The sequence below is a fragment of the Garra rufa genome, chromosome 1 (genome assembly GCF_049309525.1).
Source record: "Garra rufa chromosome 1, GarRuf1.0, whole genome shotgun sequence".
Taxonomy (NCBI): domain Eukaryota; kingdom Metazoa; phylum Chordata; class Actinopteri; order Cypriniformes; family Cyprinidae; genus Garra; species Garra rufa.
Genome location: NC_133361.1, coordinates 44786523 through 44806683, shown reverse-complemented (window position 1 = coordinate 44806683; position 20161 = coordinate 44786523). Strand labels below are relative to the sequence as shown.

General features: G+C 37.7%; 1 protein-coding gene across 1 annotated transcript in view; it reads right to left on the bottom strand.

Annotated features, from left to right (window-relative positions):
- xylt1 (xylosyltransferase I) overlaps positions 1 to 19656 on the bottom strand; it is a 94243-nt gene extending 74587 nt beyond the window's left edge. Inside the window, exon 1 of the mRNA XM_073841296.1 lies at positions 19390 to 19656. Coding sequence (XP_073697397.1) covers positions 19390 to 19656 — 267 coding nt within the window. The remainder of the gene's footprint in view (positions 1 to 19389) is intronic.
- Between the last annotated feature and the right edge of the window lie 505 nt (positions 19657 to 20161).

The window sequence follows — 20161 nt, the reverse complement described above, 5'->3', positions numbered from 1 at the left end:
TCCTTTATGTTCAACATAAGAAAGAAACTTATACAGGTCTTGAATAACATTAGGGTGAGTAAATGACAAAAATTTTCATTTTTGGGTGAATTATTTCATTAAGTTGAATATAGAGATGAAAAACTTACTAAAAGGATAAAACAGTCTTAAATAGCATGGGAATATTTGCAGCAATAGCCAAAAATACACTGTATGGGTCAAAATGATAGATTTTTCTTTTATGCCAAAAATCATTAGGATATTAAGTAAAGATCATGTTCCATGAAGACATTCTGTAAGTTTCCTACCGTAAGTATATCAAAACTTAATTTTTGATTAGTAATATGCATTGCTAAGAACTTCATTTGGACAACTTTAAAGGCGATTTTCTCAATATTTATTAATATTTTGCACTCTCAGATTCCAGATATTCAAATAGTTGTATCTCAGACAAATATTGTTCTATCCTTTCATATGATGTATAAATCTCAATTTCAAAAAAATGTACCCTTATGACTGGTTTTGTGGTCCACAGTCACAAATGATTCACAAAAATATGACTTATTTTTTTATTTCTTACTGATAAAATGCATTTATTTTGCCATTTCTATTTTTTATGCTTTGAAATAATTTGAATGAATTAAACACACTTAAATTGAATAAAAAATGTCTATAATACAATAATAGAAAACATTGCTTTGTAAAAAAAAATATTTTGTAAAAAAAAAAACATTATAAACTCACTTCCTAAAATATATAAAATTATTCACAAAATTAAATGTAGATTTGCATTTTCATTTTTTTATTGTTAAAATTAATTTTGCAAGAGAAAATGAAAAGACAAACACAATTGCAAACTGCATTTTGTTCATTATCTGTCCAGCACTATTTTATGTGCCATAAAAAAGCTGGATAAATTAGAGGGATAGTTTTCCCAAAAATGAAAATTCTGTCATTAAATCACACAAGTTAAGATATTTTTGCTGAAATCTGAGAGCTTTCTGACCTTGCATAGACAGAGACACAACTGATATGTTCAAGACCGAGAAAGGTAGTAAGGACATCAATAAAATAATCCATGTGAGGAATCAAAATCTCTCGGAATTCATCAAAAATATCTTAATTTGTGTTCCGAAGATGAACACAAGGTTTTACAGGTTTAGAACAAAATGAGGGTGAGTAAGAAATGACAGAATTGACATTTTCTCTCTTTTTAATACACACTTTTTATTATTTAATTTGAACTTGAATGGATTTAAAATATTCTTGGGGTGGAAAAATTGCTATTTTAAAAAATAAAACATGTTACATCCTCACTTGCATGTGATCATCATATGAACATGCATTAAAATGTCTAAAAACCCCTGCATTGTGAGATAACATTGGTTCAATTGCACAGAAGTAACTCTAATTGCTTTCAGCAAAGTGGCGAAAAGGAGGGTTTTGACGCAACTTGACGACAGTGAAGCCCAAAGGGCAGAACAGAAGACCTGTAAAAGAGAAGTAGCCTCTCTTTCTCTCTTGAAGTGGTGCAGCTGGAGGAGTGTGTGACCGCCATCACCAGATGATCTCTAGGGCTGTGGCCTTTTCTCTTGGCCAGAATCAGCATCCCTTCAGACCCTATGGGATCAGTTAGCCAGTGCAGTGCTATTCATCAGACGACTAAATCCTTCCCATTACAGAGTGAGAGAGAGAGAGAAAGGATGAGCGATATAGGCAGAGACAGAATTAGAATGTAAGTGAGAGAGAGAGAGAGAGAGAGAGAGAGAGAGAGAGAAAAAGCACACCAGGGGGAAAAGAATGATTAGGGAACTTTGAGGCAGCCATAGACTTTAATTACACTAACTATGCTGGTTTGGAGGGGAAGTGTTTTAATACCTCCATAAACTGCCCTGAAATGTTTCGCAGGCCGTTCTGACACAGTCAGGCAGCAGACTGCGGGCACAGTGGCAGGTTGGCACAATCCTTCCACGTCGCCTCGGCGTTGAAGAGCAATAACAGCGGGCTGAGGTAGATTAGCAGCGAGACTTACACACTCGGCGACGTCCTTTTATGAGCGCCGCTGCCTTAATGTCATGGAGGCTGTAACCAACACTTACACTAAATCAACCTAAATAGAAACTTAAATGGCAAAGTGACTGAAAACTAATGTCAGAGAAGAAGGACGCAAAGATATGCAAATAACAGCTCTCAGGATAATTACGGTCATTTATTTGCCCCCTCCTATTGGCTCAAGGGTGGATTACAGAAGCAAAGCTCGACTCTTAGAGCCAGTGCTTTGGCAGCCTTTCAGTCACCATTACTCAGTGGCGTGTCTCAATTGGATCTTTTCAGAGAGCTCAAGATCATCTGGGAGGCTCTTGCACTTACTCAAAGGCATCAGTGTAAATGCGGATCAGCATGTGCATCATGTTCTTGGTCGTGCTTGTGCTATTACTAGGCCTGTGCGGTATGAAGCGCTCATACTGCATGAAACCTCCAAAGCACAATGGACAAAACACAAGTACAAGTACTAAAGTTACATAAACTGTAACTGAAACACAAATAAAGGCAAGTAGAAATATATTAAAAAAACAACAACAACAACAACAACCAAAAAACAAAAACAAAACTACTAATCAAAATAAATTATACAGCATGCTGGATAAAATTGCTTCTATAATGAATTAATAAAAATGAAAATGTACTGAAATACTATATATTGAAGCCCATTTCTGTCACTGAATAAAAAAAAGGTTATTGTAACTTTATCTCGCAATTCTGACTTTTTTTCTTAGAATTGTGAAATATAAAGTCCAATTTTGAGGGGAAAAAAGATGGATATGTTCTCAGATTTGCTAGTTTATGTCTCATAATTCTGACTGAATGACTCAATTGTGTGTTAGAAAGTCAGAATTGCGAGATATAAACTCGCAATTTTGAGAAAAAAAAGTCACAATTGCAATATTAACGCGCAATTCTGAGAAAAAGTCAGATTTGTGAGTCTATATCACACAAATTTGTTTGCGATTGTGAGTTTAAAGTCCAATTTTGAGGGGAAAAGATGGATATGGTCTTAGAATTGCGAGTTTATATCTCACAATTCTGACTTATTTCACAATTTTGTGAAAAAAAATGTACAATTATGATATTAACTTGCAATTTTGAGTAAAAAAAAAAGTCTGATTTGCAATTATATCTCGCAATTCTGGCTTTATAACTCGTAATTGTGAGTTTATACCATGCAATTCTGACTTCATGTCTCAGAATTGTTTATATCTCACAATTCTGACTTTATAACTTGCAATTGTGAGTTTATATCTCACAATTGTGAGATAAAAAGTCACAATTTTATTTCTTGGTGGAAACGAACTTCCATAAGTATATGATCAAAGCAATTAAACAAAAGATTTTTTATTTAATCGATGATAAAACTTGCAAACAAAAAACAAGGTCTTATAGATTTTCACTGATGGAGGGACCAGCGCCAGATCTAAATATAGACTCTTTGCACAGTAGTCTACTAGACTACCAGGCGGACAAAACTAAAAATCCAGCATAAAATTGTAATTGACCATAAACTGACACCTCTTGGTTCGAGGGGCGCTATCCATTCGCTCTCAACTACGGAGAAGAAGAGGGCACAAGCAAAGTCAGAATAAGCCAATTCCCTCTCTTCATTAGTATTCTTTTCATTCAGCTATTCAACCTTTTCAGGTTGTGAATTTGGCCTTAAATGGATACCCCATTTCTCTTCTCTGGAGTTTCTAAAAGGGCACCCCAAAGTGAAAAAGTCGAACTGAGAGCCGTGCTTCAGTGGCTGGTCCGTCCCCGTACACCAGACACTTGACATTAAGCGGCTCTTTCTCTGCAGCTTAAAGCGAAGAAGCGCAGACCGTGTGGGAGGGTGATTCATAATCAGATGATTCACCTGTCCACCGAATCACACTCAAATCAAAAGACTGTCTCCCGAGAGGCGGATGCTTTACCAAGCTACCAACCACATGTTATACGAATCGCAGCCAGACCTTTGACTAAATGACAAAAGGTCTGGTCCATGTTCTTGATAAGAACCGCCAACTTACAAAGGATAAGTTACGTATGGTAGCCAATATCGATAAATGCTATACTGCTATACTAATTTGTTAAAATCAAGCTAGTTTAGGCATCACAACCTTATAATGTAAAATGGACATTCATTCTGAAATTTGTTAGGGATGTTAATGTTTTTGAAAGAAGCTCATAAAGGCTGTATTTAGTTAATAATAAATACAGAAAAAAATGCAATACTGTGAAATTTTATTATTGGAGACAGCAAAGGAAATCTAAAAATCCAATATGGAGCAATACTGTTAAATGCAGACAATAACTAACATGGAATATTATATTATGCATATATTGTGCATAACTAACTTCAGTCAGATTATATCTTGCCAAACTGAGAAAGCTGCTTTCTAGGTTTGTATGAAATATGCATCAGATGATCTGCAAACAACCTGCGAGTGGTCTTTGAACGTACTGTTTTAGGCAGAAATCATACCATGGGATAACAAGCTATAGTATTAGTGGTCTAGGCAGACAAAGAGTTAATAAAGACACACTAGCAACACACAAAGTATTCTCAAACCCTCTGGGATTGCTGAGGATTACGCCAGGGATTTGAGTAGACGCTGGATTAAGAGATTTTTTTTTTTAAAAAAGGAGAAAATACACATAAATTGCAGTTCTCCTTGAACATGAAGAGCCTGCATTTAATCACTGCTGGAGACTGAGCCTGGAAGCTCGAGACGCTTCTCTGGTCCGTCTATGACTGTATCTTCAACAGTGGGCTTGAAGGTCTCCAGATCCCTGTCAGAAATCAATCGCAACCTTTGCATTTGCACCCGCTGCCTGTGCAAACAGTGATCAGAAACCCACAGACCAGATGTTTAGAGGGATTCACAGGGGGTTCGCCTAAAAGAGTGCGAACGGGACCCTCTGCTCTGCCGGGATGAGTCGGGGGAATCTAACAGTGGGTGGCAGAGGGAGTTTATTAGCATAACCTAGCCTGCAGACTAAAGAACATTCAGAGGCTCGGTGGGAATTCACACCAGCGTGTGATATACTCGCATTCGCTCGCTCGCCGCTGAAAAAGAGAGCGGAAGAGTCACGTGATCGGGGCTGTGAAAGAGCCTGCGTCTTGGTCACATGCAGCCGACATGATTCACAAGCCCCAGCAGGCATTGCCTAGAATTATGCCCTTCCAGCGCACTTTAATTAGGCCTCCGTTGCGGGATGCATATTGTATAATGGAATGGGTGAAATGGCATTTGTGGCTGAAAAAAAGTGGCGATTTGGGAGCGCTGGTGCTATTTGTGATTATAACACAATAATATAATATTCTCCTTGTTTACCATGTTAAATTCATCCACAGACATCCACGAATGATTCTCCGTCAGAAACAAAAATGACAAGAGGATCATTAGCTTTGGCGTCGACGGAGTTTACAAAACGAAAATGAGATACGAGAGGTCTCTCAAAACAGAAGACGACCACAAACGAGGTCTTGAAAATTCACGGAGTGATTTAAATTCTCTGAATTTCACACTCGAGCATAAAACAACACCAGGCCTTATTCCCAGGATGCCTCTCGCTATCTGCATAAGACAAAAACAAACAAACAGGAAAACTAGTTTAAGATGCTTACCAATGGGATTTTTTGTCTACTCTTGGGATTACGGATTTGAAGTATTTGTTATTGTATCTGCTAAAATCCGCGGCTGATATTAGGCCGTGTGTAATGAGGTTGTTGTAGAGTAGCGTGATTATCTGATGCCGGGTGGATTATGGTGGCTGCTCGCTGGCGATGGATACACGGACGAGCCGGTTTGGCCCACGTTCAGTGAAGGAATGTAGAGGACACAATATACACGGCGGACAGAAACAGACCGTGAGACCTATTCAGAGAGGAGACAGGAAGAGAGAGAGACGGACAGACATAACAAACTCGGAGACCTTGTGTACCGAGACCTTTCAACCTGTTTGAATAAAGCTGATCTTCTCTAGTTGAGTGTGTGTGTGTGTGTGTGTGGATGGCATATCTTTGAATGCCATGTGTGTGAATGTACTTGGACATGTGGGAGTGCTGCTGAGGGGGTGTGGCAGTGTTGGGAAAAATACAGACAGACTATAGCCTCTTTCACATAGAGATTCCGGAAAAAATACACAGAATTGTAATTTGTCCTGTGATTTGTCCTGGAATCGTTTGATTTTGGTTCATTCGCCCTGCCAGTGACTTTCCAGAATGTGCGTGCGTTTACACGTGAATCTCGACATGTGACATTAGGATGTGATGCGTACTGTTTCACTAAGCTGGCGAAAGATCTCTACTTTGGCGCAGATTGTGAGGAGCTCCCTGGTCTCTGCTTCATTTCCACATATGTTTTTATGTAAGTGTTGATTTGCCTTTAAAACATTCGGTAAACGAGCCTGATAACGTGAGGCATCTCTACGACACACCCTTTACGGTGTTGGCCCTGCCTTTTGTTCAAACAGGGCTCGTTCGGGGACTGATCCCGGCAATGTTACTAGGTCCACATGTTGGGATCATTCCCAGGATCAATTCCGGGATGTGTATGCATTCACACAGAAGGCACTCCAGCAATTTTAAGGCATTTTTTTGGGTTCAGTCAGTGCTATGTGAAAGTGGCTTAAAAGAGATGGGAAGCAGAAAGAGAGACAGAGAGAGATATTAAAAATGACTAATTCCACTGATTAAACACATTGAAGAAATTGATATTTGCTGTGTTTAAAGTTCCCATGAAATCAAAATGGAAGTTTTTTGGCTTTATTACGAATATGTAAGCCATTAGATTATCTATAAGCTAGTGTGCTCCAAAACAGTGACAAAATTTACATTTAGGAGATACAAGTAGCTGTCACTAACGATTATTTGGGTAATCGAGTAATCAGTCGATTATTCTGACGACTAATAGAGTAATTGGAAAATTATAATTTTTAATAAAAACAAACCTAAGCAAACAATAGCCTTTGAAATGGCTTAGAATACATATAAAATAGCGATGAGGCTATAAAATAAAGTATCAAAAGCAAGTAATCATGGTTTCATTGAACAAAACTGTTAAAATTCATAATGTATTGTAAACAGTAGAACTAATGTACATTAAGCATTAGAACAAATGACTGCAGAGGGCGCCAACGGCCTTTACCTTTTAAATCTGACAAAATACCATTCCCAGATCGTTATAGTAAACCCAAACTCACAACAATATGTAGAGATGGAGTTTGAGACGCTCCACACGTGTAAATGATTAGTTTGTGCGAAGCAGTATTTACTGCCAACGGAGCCGCTATGCGACGCATGTTCATAACCTACATGCATGTAAATAATTAAAGCGCATATAATAAACCTGAATTGCATTTATTTATTTAATTGAATCATAGCGTTTGTGAAATTACAATGGCATTATGCTTTATTATGATTTTTAAATGGGTTTAATATATCACGCAGGGTTGGAAAATGGTCCAATACTGCATTTCATGGATTCTCCTTTGTAGAATTTGCCACTTCCAGTATTTTGCCGGTTACTCAACACAGGCAAAATACAATCAAGGATTTTTTCAAATTGAGGACTCTAAATGAATCGAGCAATCGTGACAGCCCTAGATACAACACAGAATTGTTCACAGAATTTGTATTTTCTGTATGGTGAATGGCACATATTGCACTATATAGAGGATAGGGAAAAATTCAGACAGTGCAAATATGCATTCCGTTGGGGCAAATTAAGTCTGGTTTTGCGCTGTGGCGGTTTGGACACACAGTCTGCTACAGTCCAGAAACTCTATAGCAAGAAGCAGATCATATGTACAAGTTGGCGCAGACCACAAAATGTATCAGATCCATTTAAAATCTACACAGAATGCTATATTTTATAGCGATATGGATGAGATTGTGGCTGTCATAAGCTCTTGGCTTTACCTAGTTTTACAGCCCAGGCTGTGATACAAATGAAACGCTATGGGCTATTTAAAAAAGGGGGTGGGACTGCTTGATATGTCCTGCCCTGTCTTCCTGTTTCAGTTGAAATTACGTCAACACATAAAATAAAGCTACGTGTTTTAAAGCACTACTGTGCAACTTTAAAAATCTAAAAATCATTCTTAGAAAGAAAATGACAAAAATCTACAACATGCTAATGATAAACTTTAATTTGATCCCCACAGCGAACCTATATATTGCTGAATTGAATTGCCTGAATTGAAAAAAAAAAAAAAAAAAAAAGGCAATAATTACCTTCATGTTATACTGATAGACGGTCTATAATTCAATAAAATTGTTTAAATAAATAAACCATTACAAACTCAAGCTTAAAATCAACCAAAAAGTTAATTTAGGCATCATGGCATTATAATGCACATAATACAAAATGGATATTCATTTTGAGATTTTACATATTACATTTAAGAGTGTTGTTTAATTACAGTTTTACATGATAAATCTAGGGAAAAGATTGTTTTCAATTAATAAATCAAACAAAATCTATTCATACAGAACCTTTCAAACAGTTCAATGCGAAATGCTTTAGTGCAAACTAAATGTGAGCAGAAGTAGATTATAATAAATCGGTAAAATGTGATGAATTAAAAATGAGTCATAATGAAATGTTGCTTAATCAAAATGGAATACATTTGTATATTTGTTTTTGCAATATTTCCCTGTATGCCACTCAGCTGCAAATGCTTTAGCCATACCAATGTAGAATTATTTATTCTGCTAATAAAGCAAGGACAGAAGTAGTGGGGTGGTGGGCTGCACACTACCTGTCTGGATGGTGGTTGTAAAGCAGTCGGTAAACGCCAGAGTTTATTTTCCTTTAGCCGTAGCTGCAACACAAGCTTCATTCATGTGACTAACACATGGTTACCCAGTCACACTGACACTCACCGTCACACACCCTGACCAACGCTTTCCACTGCTCACACTGAACGCATTCACATGAGTACACAACCCCTCTCTTCATACGCTTCAACCGCTCGCCTTGACGACTCCAGCTCAACTGCCGTTTTCATCAATCATCAATTTAACATTAAAATATTGATCTGTAACACATATACTTAGCAGTATTTGTTATAGGGATACATAACATAGCAGTACCATATTAGTTCTCAGCATATATTACACATTGATTTTTTTAATCTATTAGTATCAGTCGATTTTGTATATGCATAGTATGTGTGGCCATATCATTTATATCTGTACTCAGATAACACTCACTTATTGGAATAGTTCACCCATCATTAATTCATAATTCATTTCAAACCCGTATGACCTTTGTTCATCTTCAGAACACAAAGTAAGACATTTTTGATGAACTCCGAGAGCTTTCTGACCCTGCATAGCCAGGAAATCAACTGACACGTTTAAGACCCAGGACGCAAAGAACACAAAAATAACTTAACTCTCGTGAACATGCGTCGAAGACTAATGTGGAAATTGTTGAATAAAGTCATTCTTTTTGTTCTCTTTGCGCACAAAAAGCTTAATAACATTACGGGTGAATCACTGTTAAAATAGCCCGTGTGTCATCACTGTACTTTGTGTTCTGAAGATAAATGTAGGTCTTACAGGTTTGAAACGACATGAGGGTGAGTAATTAATGACAGAACTTTCATTTTCGGATTAACTATCCTTTTAAAGTTAATCTTTATAACAATTACACAGTAGTTATTTACCAATTCATCACGTTTCATATTTTATACTGTACATTATAAAGTTGTGATGCCTTAATTTATTTGTCGAATGAGTGATTATAGGGTATTTTTAATTAATTTAGACAAATTATTAAAGAATTATTATTTTGGTCACAGCATGAAACGAATTATTGGCTTCATTCTATCATTTTAATATCAGTACATCCCCAATATTATGCATATAATTCAGCGAAAAATGGCCACACAGATTTCAAAAAAGAAAGTCAATGTAGACTTTACACAAATGTTACTCCATCACCCCGCCCACTACTCACCAAGCATCCTTAAGCCCCGCCCCTTCCATTTCCACACAATGAGTGATAACAAATAGATGGCAACAATGACAGGGGTGAGATGGAATTAAGGGACTGTAGCAGCGTACTTAGCCAAGTATGAATAGCGACCGACCACAGTTATGTTAATGGTAGCATTACGGTGCACCAATTTGCTGTTTTTCCAATATCTGTGACAGGCCACTATTGTGCTGTCAAGCTTACATAACAATTAGCTCACTTTTTATGGACATGTTTACAAAGGACATAAAGCACTGCTAGCAAAATATTCTACCCTAACACAATAGACATTCAGCCGCTTGAAAGCATTTTCACGACGGTGGCTGCGCCAGGAAAAGAAAGTCTTTATCACGGCGCTCGGTGTAAACTATAAAACCGGCCCGAGCGCTTGCTTTCTTTTTACTAGATGAAGTCATTGGCGAGGCAACGGGACCGAGCCCGCTCATTAAGAGAGCACATCATGGAATTGTTTCTGATAACCATCAGCTTAACACAGAGAAACAAATCAATAGGTGTTGGCTCGCTTCATTACGTAACAGTCAGAGAGAGAGATGAAAGTGCTCTGTTTGGTCTTTTCTGCTCTTGTGGAACGAAGGTAGCCTTATGAAAAAACATTCCACTTCGCCTCTGGCCTTCGAGAGCCATGCAAAAACAACCTGGCTCAACTTTCCCGATTCGCCGCCATCAATCTTTACAAGGTCTGAGATATACTTCCCTCCCTGTTTAAGAGCTAATGGAGAGGAGGAAATGCTAACAGGGCAGCTGTCCAACTGAAGCTGGGGCAAACGAGCACCCTGGGGCAACTTCTGATGATCAAGCAAAACAACGACCAGCCTGGATCAAATGTTGAGAGAGAGAGAGAGAGAGAGAGAGAGAGAGAGAGAGAGAGAGAGAGAGAGAGTGAGAGAGAGTGAGAGAGAGAGAGAGAGAGAGAGAGTGAGAGAGAGTGAGAGAGAGAGAGAGAGAGAGAGAGAGAGAGAGAGAGAGAGAGAGAGAGAGAGAGAGAGAGAGAGAGGAGATGCAGAGAGTGAGGCAACAGAGACAGAGGGATGGCCTGTAAGCACTCAGGCATACTGACGGAGTGTGAGTCAGCATTGCACGGCGAGGAGAGGAGAGGATGGAACAACTCAATAACAGGAAAAGACTGAGAGAAAGACAATGTATCCACTACAGAGTTTCTGCTAAGAAAATTAGTTGCGTGACTAGGAACACAGCTGGCCAGAGACCAGGGAAAATTTGTACGTGTTTATTTAGAATGGTTACATGATAGACTGTGTAGAGGTTGTATAACAAACAATCATTATATAACATATTGAATGACAGAGTTGTGAAATTTATTTATTTTTTGCCAAAAAACAGGTAAACCAACAACTATCTAAAGCAAAAAGTACCTAGTTAATGCATAAGGTGTGCTACTTAGTGGTTCTCAACCAGGGGCCAGGGCCCAATAGAGGGCCTCAGCAAACTTCCAAGGGATGCAAGATGATCTGAAGTCATTTAAAATATGTTATATTAAATCAATAGTTCATCCAAAAGTGAAAATTCTGTCAGTAATTACTCACCCTCATGTCGTTCCAAACCTGTAAGACCTTCGTTCATCTTCAGAACACAAATGAAGACATTTCTGATGAAATCCGAGAGCCATTTGACTCTGTATAGACAGCAACACAACTTACACGCTCAAGACCGAGAAAGCTAGTAAGGACATTGTTAAAATAGTCCATACACAAATACGTTTTGTGTGCAAAGAAAACAATAAATGACTTTATTCAACAATTTCTTTTCTTATTCCCTGTCAGTCTTCGGATTTCATTAACAATATCTTAATATTTGTGTTCCAAAGGTCTGACGGGTTTGGAACAGCATGAGGTTGATTAATTAATGACAGAATTTTGATTTGGGGGGGGGGGGGGGTCTAAATAATTAGCAAAAATGCACAAAACACTCTAAACAACATTATAAAACATGATGCATTAAGAGCCAGGGGGTGAAAACTTTTTGAATTTGAAGATCAGGATAAATTTAACTTATTTTATCTTCTGGGAAACATGTAAGCATGTTCTGTAGCTTCTAAATGGCAGTACTATGATGAAAATAAAAAAAAATGAAATTTAGGCAAAATAAGAAAAATGTACACAGCTTCATTCTGTTCAAAAGTTTACACCCCTGGCTCTTAATGCATTGTTTTTCCTTCTGAAGCATCAGTGAGCGTTTGAACCTTCTGTAATGAAGGATTTGAGTCCCTCAGTTGTCCTCAGTGTGAAAAGATGAATCTCAAAATCATACAGTCATTGTTGGAAAGGGTTCAAATACACAAAAATGCTGAAAAAACAAAAAAAAACCCTGAAGGGTTTTTCTGAAGAACAGCGAGCAGTTTAACTGTTCAGGACAAACAAGGGACTCATGAACAACTATCACTAAACAAAACAGGTATTAAGAATCAAGTGTATGTGAACTTTTCTTATTTTGGTTAAATAATTAACATTTTGCAGACTCTGCAAGGTGTATGTAAACTTTGGAGCTCAACTGTAAATGCGTAACTTGTAATATTATGAATTTAAAAATTCACAGTTAAATCTATGAACTATGAATCTTTTCCTAGTTTCTGTGAATAATAATGTTTGAAAACAAGCTAAACTTTGTACCGAAGGAAATATGCAGGGGCAAATGAGGAAGCCTCTGAATATTGTCTTGAATAAAATGGTACTCTGCATTAAATTATGTCATTAAAAAAATGTCAAATTGGGTCACAAAACGTCTCATTATTAACAGAATTTGACTGATAAGCATCAGTCTGGTGCAACTGGTCAGTTCTATTTATTAATGCATAAAATTGCTTTATTATTGTGTTACTGATAACAAAAGTAATTACGCTACATCATTACTTTGTACATCATGTACTTTATACAGTGTTATTTTTACTATTTTCTTAATGTCAGTGTTTTGTCTCTTTCTTTTGTTTTGTTAAAATGACGGACAGCATTTGGATTTATCCATGATTGCTGTTGATATTCAGTAAATGGCAAAAAATGAAAAAGTTAAAACAACATTAAAGATGCTGGTGAGGACTATGCTTTATTATTCCTAAACTTTGTCTGCCTAGTCATCTATGGGTGCACTCTCTGGAGCTCTTCTAGGAAAGATGACTCCACATGTTACAGTGAGTGAGAAAGAGCCCCACAGGTGTGTGCGCGTGTGTTTATGTGGACACTTATGTCACCGTCGGTCCCCAGAGCCCCTCCCACTGGGAACCCGCCGCTAATTCAGGTGGCGACCGGTCGGCAGATAACGAGCACATTCACATTCAGTACACATGCTGAGCACGACATATGAGATTGAACACCATCAAACCCGACTCCCCTCGCATCAGAAACGTCCTGCGGCGACAGGACCCGAGCGGTGTTTGAGCATGTGGGACCGGCTGACCTGAGGAGAATCAGAACATGCAGTAACAAGACAAATGTGGCGTTCCGCTCACCTGGTGCGCAGCGGCATCTGGCTAATAAGAGCGTGTTAAAGCAAATGAAGGAAGTGCCGTTTATTGCTGCATTAACACAGGCCCCAAGCACATGTGGAATTAACTTAATCGCCAACATCACAGCCTTTCACTGGCATGTTTTAGCCAACCCTACATCTGCCCACAGAAATCTTTCAATTAGTGAGGTTGACTAATTTATGTCGATTTTTTTCTTTCAGCACAGAAAGAAGAGAGAGAAAAAATGCTATATAAAACTTGAAATACAAATTAAAATATAAAATTAATATAAACATGCATGCTATATATAGTAATAATATTTTCTTCTGATTTAATATTTTCTTCTAATCTTACTGCAGTATATATTTACATATAAATAAGAACATAATATATATTGTGTAAAATACATTATATATATATATATATATATATATATATTAGTGGTGGGCCGTTATCGGCGTTAACGTGCTGCGTTAACGCGAAACTCTTATCGTGCGATAAAAAAAATATCGCCGTTAATCTATTCTCATATTTGGGTTGGGAGCTGGGTCTAAACTACGCAAGCTATGATGACTTTCACCTTGATAGTTTAACGCTAATGTGTACCGAATATGGTCACGCGTTTAAGTCTCCTCCGCCAAAACACAGACAGGATCGCGTCGTCCTCCATTCATGAAAACCGAATCTACTATAGCGAAATGCCACGTAAATTCGTCGTTTTTTGGATTCATAAATCTAATGTTGGTCAGTCACTTAATTCAAATCGCGATATGGACTAGTGTATGTGAAACCTGAAATGCAAAAAGACCGTTTTAATATGAATCTGAAATGTTCCGTTTGCCTAGCTGTATGTATGCATGGCGGAGACGAGCTTTTACTACACTCATACTGAAACACACGTGACGCTCCCGGTAATTTTTGGCTTTTTTTTAATCTCACATGAACAGATAAACTTAATCTCCCAAACTGCTGTGAGTGTCACTTTTACCGTTTCATTTGAGAAAACGAGCATCATAACATACTGTATGACACAGAAACGTCACGGCAACCTGTCAAAATAAAAGTACGGCGTAACATGTAATGGGCTGGGTAGGTGTTGACGTTAAAAAAACACAATCTAATAGGTAGAAAAAATAATTTCATTGTTAGTTAGTTAGTAAACACAAGTACATCTAATTGAACATAATTTATTTTCATCAACAAATTATCATAGAACAGCTTTATGAGCTTTATGATCCATTCTCAAAGACTTACTTTTAGTCATTATTTGGGTAGCACGCATATTCTGAATGCCTTCAGCAGAATTCAAATTAGCCATTTTAATCTAGATTAATCTAGATTAATTCCAAGATTTAATCTAGATTAAAAAAATTAATCTATGCCCACCCCTAATATATATATATATATACACACATATTGCATTATATAATATTATTTTTACTATTATATAATTATATTACTATTTACTATTATATTATATAAACATTTTATATTGTGTGTGTGTATTTTTTCCCCTTATAAATTCTATATAAAACTGAATTCTATAATATATTTGTATAAAATGTATAAAACTATTTTATTTTACAAACAATTTTTGTTATAGATATTTTTTCTTATAAAATATATAATAAATATAACATTGCATTATATAATTATATGTAATGTATTAATTATAATTATTACATATTATATATACACATGTTATTTTATAAACAATTTTGTTTATTACACACACACACACACACACACACACACACACACACACACATTTGTTATTTTATAAACAATTTTATTCACATACATAAAATAATAATTATTAATATAATAAATAATAATACTAATAATAATCAAATATTAAGAATATATATGATATATTTTTTCTTATAAATTCTACATAAAACTGCAATATATAATATATTTGTATAATTAATTAAATTATTATTATTACATATTAATTTATAAGCAATTGTATATATTATATATACATATTTTTTTCTTATAAATTATATAAAAACTGAATTATATAATATATTTATATATTATACATATATTATATATTATTATTTTACAGTACACATATATTATAAATGCATTATTATTACACATTATATATACATTTGTTATTTTATAAACAATTTATGTTATTTTCCTGGGAAAGTACAGTTTAATGCATTTATAGTTTGATTTCGCTCCAAGCTTTAATAGCGGATTTTACATTTGGCCTTGGAAATTCTTTGCTTAGGTGGTACAAAAGTATTTATTCATGACAGTAAAGTATCCCCAAAAAGTTGCAGTTAAATTTACTGAGCCAATTTTGCCATTTAGAGAAAATCCCACATTTATCTGAGATATAATCCACTTCCCATTACGCACAGCCAACATCCCCATTTTCACAAGCAATGGAACTTCCAGTTTTAGTTTCAGGAAGGAATAAGCACAAGAAACCAAACTAGAAATCCAGAAGTGAACAACCAAATAACATGCAAATGGTGGGGACCAGCCGAAGGCTGCTGACTTTTCTAAACAGATTTTGTCAAATATGTTAATCGAGTCAAAACACGAACATGCGAGAAACAAAAGATTCTATTTTTCTTCAATTCCGCAGAGTTTCCGCCGGGCACAGATTGCGTGTGGGCTTGGGTTAATGCCATGTTTAAGAAGGCAGCGCAGTGGCCCACGAGAGGTGAGAGGTCATCTGTGTCTCACATCTCTTTAATCAAAAAGGCTGAAGAGCAGACAATTTGAGCCGGCAGAGTTGTGACTGTGGTATTAAAGAGCGCTCTGCAGTTACACAAAGTGCACTACAAAAAGGGAATAGTCACTCCTCCATCTATTTCGCTCTCTCTGAGTCAACACAGGCCAGGTAGAGTGCAGCACTACAGCCCCAAAAAAACAGACAACAAAGTCTCACACTGCTTTTCAGACAGGCACAAACACACTAGACTCTGATCATCTGCACTGGCGCAAGACAAACAAATTAGCCATGAGCAAATCCAATAGAGATGTGACTTTAGGATGAAGGCACCAACAGGCATCTATTTCCTGTCAGGTTCGAAAGCCTTCAGGGGGTTCAGATGCAACACTCGTGTTTCTAACTCTCGCTCCAGACTTCCCACCTCACCGATTCCACGCCATCTCAGGACGAGGATTGAGATAAACAGCTGAAACAATCAGGTGCCCGTTTTAATCCTCCGCCAATCCTGTTTGCCAGAATAAACAGCCCAAACAAATCCGAGAGCAGAAGAGATATGGAAGAGCAGAGCGTGTACACAAGAGCACCTCATCAACTAAAGGTGACCGGCGCAGGGGTCAAGCCACCCTCTGTTATTATTGCTACCAGCTACATTCGAACGAATCGAGCGGTGTAGGACAGGCTTCAAGCAGGACGATGGCTCTACAGGGAGCATTTGGGAGCAGACGACACGGAAAGACGGACACACTTCACACTGCCGAGGCAGGATGGCACGGAGCCATTCTGCTGACAGGCACACATTTACTGGACATTAACACTCCTGCCAAACTGCGACAACTCGAAGGCAAAACTGTCTGAGAAGCAAGTCCTGCTGAGAATTCGGTCCTCGATTAGTGCTGGAGGGATTATAACGTTGCACTTTAGGCTGCGGGCTTAAATACGACCACAGAAGAATAGAATTATCACATTAGACACAGATAGAGCAACAAGTCTGCGGGGATATTAGCGAGAGACTAAATGAGACGGAACGTCGCTCCAGGCTCGCTGTAGTTTACATTACACCTGGATTAGGAAGCTAAATTAACACCTCTGCAATCAAAAAGAAGCGTACCACATGGAAGCCAAATGGCGATGTTAGTATTAGCCTGCAGTGAAAATCTGTTCCAGCCTCCATGTTTTTACATTATCCAGATTTACATGAACACAATTAGGATGATTTTTTCCTTCAACGAGGAAAAAGCTGTTCAAACACAGCTATTGATGACAGAAAGATTTCTAATTAGATTAGGCAAACCTATGTTTGAGAGAATTATGCTGATGAGACGATACATGATAATTAGTATCAATTAATTGTAAAAAACGAGGCAGGCTGATGAGGGAGTGCGCCGCTCTCACCGAGGTGAGGCGTTTAAGGTATTCTGTGAATTAATTAGAAACACTTTAATGTTTTATACACTCTGGCTATGTACCAAATCTGAGAGATGTCTACCTAGGAGGCATTCCTAGACATGTGCATCATAAATGTTGAATAACATAAACGTCAATACTTAAAAAATGCTTTAGGCATGAAGCCAAAGACGCAATCATACACTTTGTATGCTGTGGTTTTGCTGTCATACAGCCCAAATAGCTGATTTTTAGAAGCTGATACTTCGTAAAAAGTGGAAACGTAACTATAAAGAGCTATTTTTAACTGATCTCACCCTACTCTTACTCATGTTACCTAATGTAGTCGGGTCACTGACCGAAACGCAAGGCATGGAGGGTCTGTCAGCAAAGCCGCAGGCAAAGCCTGAGAGCAGGAGCATCGTGTCCATACAGATAGCCCAGCATTACAAACTGAACTGAAGATGTTACGAATCCACAAAATCAATAGTAAAATATGTTGATTTTAAACTGCCACTAATGTTTTTTTCCAAGGTGCCACTGAGGACTGGTGCTTTTTGTGTTCCTTTTTGGAAAATCTGCTTAAATCTTGGAAATCAAAGAGTCTTATTTGACATACATGACCGTGGACCGCAAAACCAGTCATAAGTCGCTGGGGTATATTTGTAGCAATAGCCAAAAATACATTGTATGGGTCAAAATTATCGATTTTTCTTTTATGCCAAAAATCATTAGGACATTAAGTAATGATCATGTTTAATGAAGATATTTTGCAAATGTCCTACCGTAAAAATATCCAAACTTAATTTTTGATTAGTAATATGCATTGCTAAGGCGATTTTCTCAATATTTAGATTTTTTGCACCCTAAGATTCCGGATTTTCAAATAGTTGTATCTCAGCCAAATATTGTACTATTCTAACAAACCATACATCAATGGAAAGCTTATTCAGATGATGTGTAAATGTCTGTACATTTCCAAAAAAATTGACCCCTATGACTGGTTCTGTGGTCCAGGGTCACATATGAAGGATTTTATATCCATTGACTCAATTATATAATAACATATTAAGTATAGAAAGGGGTAAAAACAATACAACACTTAAATGCACAAAATAAACTGTAACCCAAGTTTAAAAAACGAAATCCATTTTGAGACGTTTCTGTAGAATTACCCAGTCAGGTTATTTCAGTCTATATTTTGAGTTATTTTATATCACAAAACGCATTTTAATTTAGGCTACCTGGCAAAACATTTGTAAAGCTGTTATTATAAATTGCTCAACAAGAGCATAAGAAATACATTAATTATTCAATTAAATAAATATTTAATACGAAAACAGACGCATTTGCACTATATCCATAGCGACGAAACCAGATTATAGATCACACATCCTTTCACTCTTCACATGAAGAGATCATTCCCAGCGCATATCACCAACAATATGACATGAACATGATCTGAAAGCAATGAGTGAGAGCTAAACCACCTATTCCGCCGATATACACAATTACAATGGCAACAACTTAATGGGAGTTTTAACGGACAGCGATCCGTCACACGAGATGCTAAAGTATCCAACAAAACTGCATCTTACGCGCCGCGCTCGACTGTCACATTCCCAGCTGCGGAATATAGTCATGACAACAAGGGCTACATTTCAGCACATCACAAACAAAAACATCCTGGCTGCGTTTACGAACGCAGAAACATCCCGAAACGCTGGGTCTGGGGATCAGGCATCATTTCCGAACGCGAAACGGGCCCGTTATGACGGCGGGGCACCGTGAGGAATGAATGGAGCGCGATAAACGGGGAAATTCCGCCTTACCGGTTGCTGTTTATGTCGACTAGACGCTTTCCCCAGCGGCGGCTGGTGATGCCTCTTCTGGAAGCCGCTCTTCGGGTACTCGCTGTAGGCTTTGTTGATGCCGATTCGGTCCCTCTTCTCTCTGCCGTTGTCTTTTCGGTCTTCTCCCGTGTCCAGACTGCTGAAGTTCCACACGATGAGCGTTTGAACCAGCAGCACTGTCAGCGCGGCGATTAGCGCTGACCGCGATCGGCGAGCCAGTTTACGGGCGCACAGACTGCCGAACATCTTCACCCTGAAGCGGCGAGGTGCCACTGCCGTGCGCCGACAGTCCGCTTTGTGGCTCAGCGTCGCGAAAGAAGCGTGGAGAGGGAGAGAGGGGGCGGTTGGCAAGAGCTCCGCTGGAGGAGAGAGAGAACGCGAGTGGGGATGAAATATGGTCTGCGCCCCCTCGTGGTGACACATGTAAACTACACGGGGGTCATTCCACGAAATGGGCGTCTTTTCCATTTTGAAAAGGTGATTTTTATTAACTTTAGTAAACATTTTATTAGGCAAACAATGAGTAAATTGTTTTTTTTAGTTCATTAAGACATTTTATATATGTTGAGAGATAGCTGTGGCTTTAAAAAAGCAACAGGTTGACGAGAACAAGGTTAACAAATTTGCAGTTCATTACCAGCCATGTGCTCAAGGCAAGGTCATGATACTACAAGCTGCTTATTAGAAAGATAATTTATTATTTATTTCTTTATATAAAGCCTACTATATGTTATACATATTGTTTAAATTA